A 7,016-nucleotide genomic window follows, 5' to 3' on the forward strand; every position below is an offset into this window, starting at 1 on the left:
CAGGGGACCTTCCCAACCCAGGGGTCGATTCCAGGTCTCCCACACTGCAGGTGGATTCTTTACCAGCTGAGCCATAAAAGGAAGCCCGTACATAAATGTATGTGTATATAAAATGTATACAGTGCATGTAGACACACATATACATACATAACTACTACAAACATATTATAGATATCATATATATACCACATATACATGTGCACCTTCACATACATATATAAACACAAATCCAAGCACCTTTTTACTCAAGTTTTTCCAAATTAACTGTCTCAAGACCCTAGACCCAGGTTTGGCTGCTGCAACCAGAAATAACCACCAGATGGCACTCTTTCACTACTTCCTGTACCCGTCATCCCCCAACCCGCGCCGGGTTGCCAGAGGTGCCGCCAGAGATGTCTCTCCAAGAGGCACAGAACTTGTCTAGCAGGTGTCCCCTACCTACCAAAGCCAAGGACTTGTCCTTGATCTCCAAGGTCTGCAGTCTCGGTCCTCTTTGAAATCAGATTCATCCTCTCGTGCCTCCAGGATTCGAGAAGTGGATTCCCCCTTGGGGCTCCAGTTCTGCTCAGCCCTCAAGTACACACACACACACACACACACACACACACACACACACACACACACGAGTTCACCAAAGAGCTAAGAGTTGGGCTTCACCTGGACTCCCTCTGTTCAGACCAGCTCGGCTCAAGGACACTTCCTTGAAGCCTTCGAGCTAACAACCAGCAACTGGTTTCAGTGGCTCTATTCCCCAAATGGTCTGAGGACTGAGCCAGGGTCATCTGAACACGTGTAGCACCTACACACCTGTACACACAACTCCCTTCCACAGGTTACTCCCTCATCCTGCGTGGACGCCCAGCCCGGGTCAGCCGAAAGCCGGGAGCGGAGTGGCCAGGCCCTGAGAGTACCCTCAGCGAGGGAGGGGCGGGTCTCGGTTTAACCCTTCCTGCTCTGGTCCAGTCTTGACTCCAGACCTCTGGGTGAGGGCTGGATAGAAGTGCATTCCACATCTTAGGCAAACTACTTAAAAATCCCAGGAATGGGGGGAGGGGAGAGGAGGGGACAGAGCCTCTCCCGCCTCAGACCTAGACCACTGCGAGTCAGCTCTCTTGGAACCTCACATGTCGGGTGTGAGCAACCCAGGAGGAAAGCCGCGAGAAAGGCTTGGAAACCCGTGGGGAAGCGAAGCAGGGGGTTATGGCAGCAGCTTGGCTTCCCCTTCCTCCTCCCCCTTCCCTCTTCTCCCCCGGGAGCGCCGGGAAATTATTTATTAAAACGCCTCCCGCGCTCTCATTTATTTGTGGAGAATAATCCTTGGCGTTGCAGCGCGTTTATTAAACCTTTCCCGTCCCCGCATTACTTTAATAATAAATCGCATGTCACTTTCCAGCGACGTTATTAAAGCCGGTCCGCTGGAGCAGAGGCAGGGGAAGGGGGTTGGAGGGGGAGGGAGGCAGCAGGGGTTCTTCCTAGTCAAGGTTGTGGGCCCTGAACCTGCAGTGCCGGAGGGGAAAACTGAGGCTAGAAGGAGACTGCACCTGAACATCCTGTAAAATCTGCAAAACTGATCGGGGAGTACAGGTTCTGGGGACGCGTGTGACCCTCTAGGATCTAGTAGAGCCTCTGGTCTCCAAGCGGGCGCAGGATTGATGGGCCCGCCAGGGGGCGTCTTTGAGCCCAGCTGGCCCAGAGTCTTGGCGAAGAACAAATCAGGGGCTGATTCCCAGGCGGATTCCGGGGACCCAGACTCCTGTCCCCTCTTCCAGCGCAGAGCAGACCTCCTTCTGGTCCAGACTCTTAATGGGCTGCTCCTCCCCGCAATCGCCGCCACACCGCTCACATCCCTATTCCTGATTTCGCTGTCGACTTAGAATTTGCCCCAAGTAATGCATTCAACCCGCTCGAGCAGTTGAGCACAGCTCCAGGAAACGCCGGACTCTAGCCAGGACTCGGCAATGAGGTTCCACGGGAGGTGCAGCCAAGCCCTTGGGTTGGGGTCTGGGCCACACCCCTCCCAAGAGGCCGGGCTCCCTGCGTTGGGCCTCAGAGGACAAGCTCAGACACCGAGCCAACCACGACTTCTCCTGTTGTGGGCGCCAGGCTTCGGGCGGAGCCCAGGCGCGTAGGAGGCCCTTGACATCCACACACAGGGTCTTGGCGTCTAGAACTTAAGCTTTCATTTTCTCCTTCAAGCAGTCAATAAACACTGCGCCTCAGCAGTGTCCCTGGCTAGGTAAGGAGAAGGTGGAGAGAGCTTTCGGGAGCGAAAGAGTACGGCTCTGTGAGGGACCTCCAGAGAGAGGACATGCCAGTTAGGGCAGATGAGAAAACAGACTTTACATGACTTTGTCTGAGTTCAGCTGGAAAATGGGCGGATTCATAGGGAAGTCCTAGGGTGCGGCTCATACATGTGACCAAACTTCTCCCCTCCTCCATCCAATTTATGCTTTCATACTCGGTCCTACCCACATAGATCTGGTTCCCCACACTGCCTGGGGAGGGGACAGAGGCGCAGGCAATCTGTCTGTAGATCAGCCCCAGTGGAGGCTGGGAGGATACCCTCCCTCCCAATCTGATGGCTCCAGCCTTCCTGCCCGTGTAGGAGGGTGAGGGGGTGTGCAGCTCAAGCTTCCTCTACATCTGGCAGGCACGTGCTTAGAGAGCAGGACCTACAACTTCTGGAAGCCAGATTCCTAGTACGCTGGAAGGCCTCCTAAAGAAATGTGGTCTCTGTGTGCAAATCTGCATGAACCATCTGTGTGGCTCAGTTTGTTTCATAAGTCTTTATTGTATGCCTACTCTGCCTAGTCCTGTGCTAGGCACTGTCCAGTACAAAGTGGTATAAGATATGGTGCTGCCCTCACGGAGTTTCTAGAATGACAGAAAAATTAGACATGACCAAATGCCCATCTTACTGCACTGAGCTAAATAAACTATGCTCTATCAGGCTCTCCTGGACAGCAGAGGGCAAACACCAAACACTTAGTAAGTGAACTGGGATTTATGAGAGGGAAATTTCCTAGAAGGTGAGTTTTGAGGAAGGGTAAACTGAGGTTAGGCAAAGATTGTGCTCTAGGAAAATAAGAGCAGGATCTATGCAGAAAAGCAGTCAGAAGACTGGTTGAGCAGTGTTGGACGGAGGGCTGCTAAAAAGAAGTGGACGAGCCTGGTGTTTGCATGCCTTTGTCTCAGCTCTGCTCCTCCCCACCCACCCAGCCACCCACCCACCTAGCCTACAGACCAGCAGGCAACTGTTACGGTCTGCCTAGTTGGTCCACACAAGAGGCTGTCCTGGCCAGAGTATCTCCTTCATAGGCCCCTTTGCATCCCACCTCTCCTAGTTTCTGGCTCTCTTCTTACCCGCCTCCAATTTTTGTCTTTCCTATCACCATCACATCTCTCCCACTAAAGGCATTAAATCCATCTGTGAAGGGGCCCTGCTCTGCCTTTCCAGATATTTTCAAGAGTGGGAATGAAAACTACCCCCACTCACCCACCCCCACGGGCCACAGCTCTGCACCTAGTAGTAATCTTCACCCTCTTCACTCTCAGCCTCCTCCTCAGGAGCCAGGTGCAGGGATAAGAGCTGGGGGATGCCTGTGGAGTTCAGCTGGTCTGCAAACACATATAGACAAAGGGGGGAGAACAGCAGAGAAGTGTGTCAGTGCCCACGAATCCCAGTCTGTGGGAAAGCCATGCTTGTGTGTGTACCCACATGCACATCACATCTGGACACACAGTCCAGGGCCTGAATCCACCACCTTCCCCCAGCCCCCAGAGCTCAGGGCTTTCCCTTACCTGGTGTGAGGACTGTCAGGCTAGCTGGGGCCTCAACCTGGCCTAGGGCATTGCGGGCCAGGCAGCGGTAGGTGCCCTCATCACTGGGACGCACAGCCTGGATCTGCAGCCAGCCCGTCACCTCAAACCTCTGCGGTCCACCCCTAAACTGGAGCCAGGAGGAGTCAGCAGTATTCTTCTAGGAGGACCCTGGGCTGCCCTGGGGAGGCCTCAGCTCCCTGCCCCTACCTGCACCGAGATGTGGGGGTCATCCCCTGGCAGCTGAATGTCCAAGCCGTCCTTTCTCCACTCTATGGAGGCCATGGGGTAGGCAAACACTTCACAGCCAAAGATCACATCCTGCCCTGTCACATTCCAAACATCATATGGGTGCAACAGGATCTGAGGTGCTGAAGGTAGAGATGGGAGGCCTGAGAATAGAATGGCACACCCAGCCCAGCAAGGACCCCATATAACAAACACTGTGAATGTGTTTGTGAAGGAACACAATATATGCTGAGGTAAATACACATGCATAAACACGACAGGTACACACAGGTAATACATATAAATGTAGCTGCAGATACACACAAGGGTAGGAACGCAGAGATGGAAATGCACAGGCAGTTTGCATGAACAAGCACAGAGACCCACAGCTCAGCTTGGCAGCCACGGTCTGTCCCTGATTGCTCCCCTGTCCTCATTCTGCCCTCCAGGCCCCTATCCTAATGTGTTCATTACCAACACCTCCCTCCCCCACATCCTAACCCCTCCCTACCACGTGCCAGCTGCCAAAGGCCAGAGAAGCAGCCCTTTCCCCACCCCACCCTGGGGAGGTGGGGCAGCCACATGGCAAAGGCAAAGACACTGAAACCAATCTGGGCAGCAGGCAGAAAGCCTAGAGTTGTGGGGGGAAGCTCCTGCAGAGCGTTTGTTTTCCCAGCAGCCCCAGCCAAACCAGACCCCTCAAAGGGGCTCAGGAAGTGAAGGTTACTAAAGCAGCCAAAGAAAACTTGAGGCTTGAATGGCCCTCAGCCCCCTGGGATGGGGGAGGAGAAGCTGGGAGAGCCCCACTTCTACACTAATCCCTAAACGAGAGGTTCGGAGCCTCGGTTAAGTAAGCACTGGCTTTAGGAAGCTGCTCAAATGAAACTTGATTGCATCTCACAGGAACCCGTCTCCCTGCCTGGATTCCGGAGGCCTGGACAGTCTGAGAGTCTCCCATCACTCGCTCAAAGTTGAGGCCAAGCGTTAACTATGTGCCTGCTTTCTCAGAGGGTTGGTCTCTGCCAGCCAGCTCTGGAGCTTGCACGCACCCCAGCGCACGCCGCTTGCTGACAAAGCTCCGGACCCCCACCTTCAGGCGGCGGCCTCCGCGGACCAACCCCGAGAGTAAACTCATAATGGACTCGAGGCCTCCCTGGCCTCATCTTTTTCACTCCGCTGGCCAGACATTCACGCTGTCCGGGACCCGGGAGCAACGCCACGAGGAGCCCCAAGTGCCGGGGGTCGGGGCCCTGCCGTGCGTACCCGTTTCGCAGGGCCCAGGATGCGCCACGGTGAGGTTGGCGTCCGGCCGAGCACGGGCCGCCTCCTGCAGGCGGCAAATCTGGGCGTAGGTGCGGCCGTCGGAACCGCAGAGCGGGCGCTGCGAGCGGCAGACACACAACGGCTCGGGCACCTCTCCGCGACTCAGGTCGCCACCTGCGTCCAACCGGCACTCAAGCTGCTCGCCGCAGCGCCCGTAGAAATGGGCGCTGGGGTCCAGGTCGCAGAGCTGGCCCTCAAGGTTGGCGCATTCCCAACAGCAGCCGCACGCGTCGCGCACCCGGCCGGCCAGGCAGCCCCGCGGCGCGGCGCACTCTTCTGGCCGGCAGGGAGCGCAGCCCTCGCCCTCCGCCAGCAGCCGCAGCCAGCCGCGCCGCAGGTAATCAGGACCTGGGGATGGCCGCGCGCCAGTCGGAGGCGGCGTCCGCACCACCAGCAGTAACAGCAGCAGCAGCACGGGCAGCGCCAAGGCAGCGGCGGGCGGCTGTGGCATGATTAGCTGGAAGCCGAGAGCACTCGGGGCATCAGCGCGTGAGTGGCACCCTGCCGGGAAGGAAAGCCGGGTCAGGAAGGTCAGAAGCAACCTCCCTGTTCCTCTTACCAACTTAAACTCTAGCACTGCCCCCTCCCCTGCTACCTCGGAATCAAGTAGACCCTGGACACGGAGGCAGAGTGACCCTGAAGGGGTCATCAGTCATGCTGGGTGGTAATTGATTGGGATGTTCTTGAGGGTTGGGGAGAGGTGAGAGGAGGGAATGGTAAAGCTCAAGCACACACAGGCACCACCACCACCACTTGAAGCTTCCTGCCCCAGAGGTGGATGCGGACGGATGGTCCCAGGAGAAGGAGTTGTTAACAAGGGTGGAAAGGAAGTAGGGCGGAGGGGTGTGTGTGTTGCGGGGGTGGGGGGGGTGATGCCCTGGGGCCCAGAGCGGCTCACCTAGTGTCCGGGACTACACCCCTCAGAGCAGCCTTGACTCCTGTCCAAAAACGCAGGCAGTGGAAGCGGCCCGTCAGCCACCTCTGCTCCGACTTGAGACTCTCTGACAGAGCCCACGGACTTGCACTCGGAGATCAGCTCCTCCGCCCCCTCTCCCCGCCCCCTAGACGTCGCACACCCCACCCCCTCCCCTTGTTCTGAAGCTGCCAATTTTATGCAGCCGCACGGGACCCTCCTGGGCCACTTCCCTTAGCCTGGGCCAAAGTCACAGAACAGAAGAGCAGTAACCGGACACCCAAGCTGGGAAAGGACTAGAGTTGGGGTGGGGTGGGCTGGGATGGGCGTAGGGACTAGGGGGTAGGATGGGAGAGGAAGGTAATTGAGAAGCTAGAGTTGGTTGAAAGGCTAGGCCCTGTAGCATCTGACTTTACAGTCCCATCCGCTAGAAGAGCTGCATAATGGCAAAGCAGTAGGAATTCTGGTCCAAGTCAAGCGCTCCTGCAGGGCAAAGCCAACTAACGTCTCCCCGCCGCCCAAGGGCGATTGCAGGCCTGTCCACTCCACTTTCCTACCAAGTCGCCAAGAGACTCGGCGCTTAATTCTGCCTCCTCACATCTGGCCGCCTCCTCCCTCCCCACATCCGGCAGGTGCTTCAACCCCAGGAGCCGGGTGATTAGAAGTTCCAGCCGACTAGCGGCCGCAGGGAGAGGTGGGCGGGGCAACACCCCAATGGGCAGCGTTCCGGGTC

General features: G+C 56.8%; 1 protein-coding gene across 2 annotated transcripts; it reads right to left on the minus strand.

Annotated features, from left to right (window-relative positions):
• Positions 1-1,309: 1,309 nt before the first annotated feature.
• KAZALD1 (Kazal type serine peptidase inhibitor domain 1) lies at positions 1,310-6,402 on the minus strand. Of its 2 annotated transcripts, none has more exons than XM_070363284.1 (5): positions 6,269-6,402; positions 5,311-5,871; positions 4,030-4,211; positions 3,802-3,949; positions 1,310-3,618 (listed from the first exon to the last, which is right to left on the minus strand). In XM_070363284.1, exons 2-5 carry the CDS (start codon positions 5,819-5,821, stop codon positions 3,524-3,526), a joined length of 936 nt encoding a protein of 311 aa, XP_070219385.1. In that variant the 5' UTR covers positions 5,822-5,871; positions 6,269-6,402; the 3' UTR covers positions 1,310-3,523. The 2 variants fall into 2 exon arrangements, with proteins under 2 accessions (XP_070219385.1, XP_005888184.2); XM_005888122.3 differs by having other exon boundaries at positions 1,313-3,618; positions 4,030-4,190.
• Between the last annotated feature and the right edge of the window lie 614 nt (positions 6,403-7,016).

This window comes from Bos mutus, chromosome 26 (genome assembly GCF_027580195.1).
Source record: "Bos mutus isolate GX-2022 chromosome 26, NWIPB_WYAK_1.1, whole genome shotgun sequence".
Taxonomy (NCBI): domain Eukaryota; kingdom Metazoa; phylum Chordata; class Mammalia; order Artiodactyla; family Bovidae; genus Bos; species Bos mutus.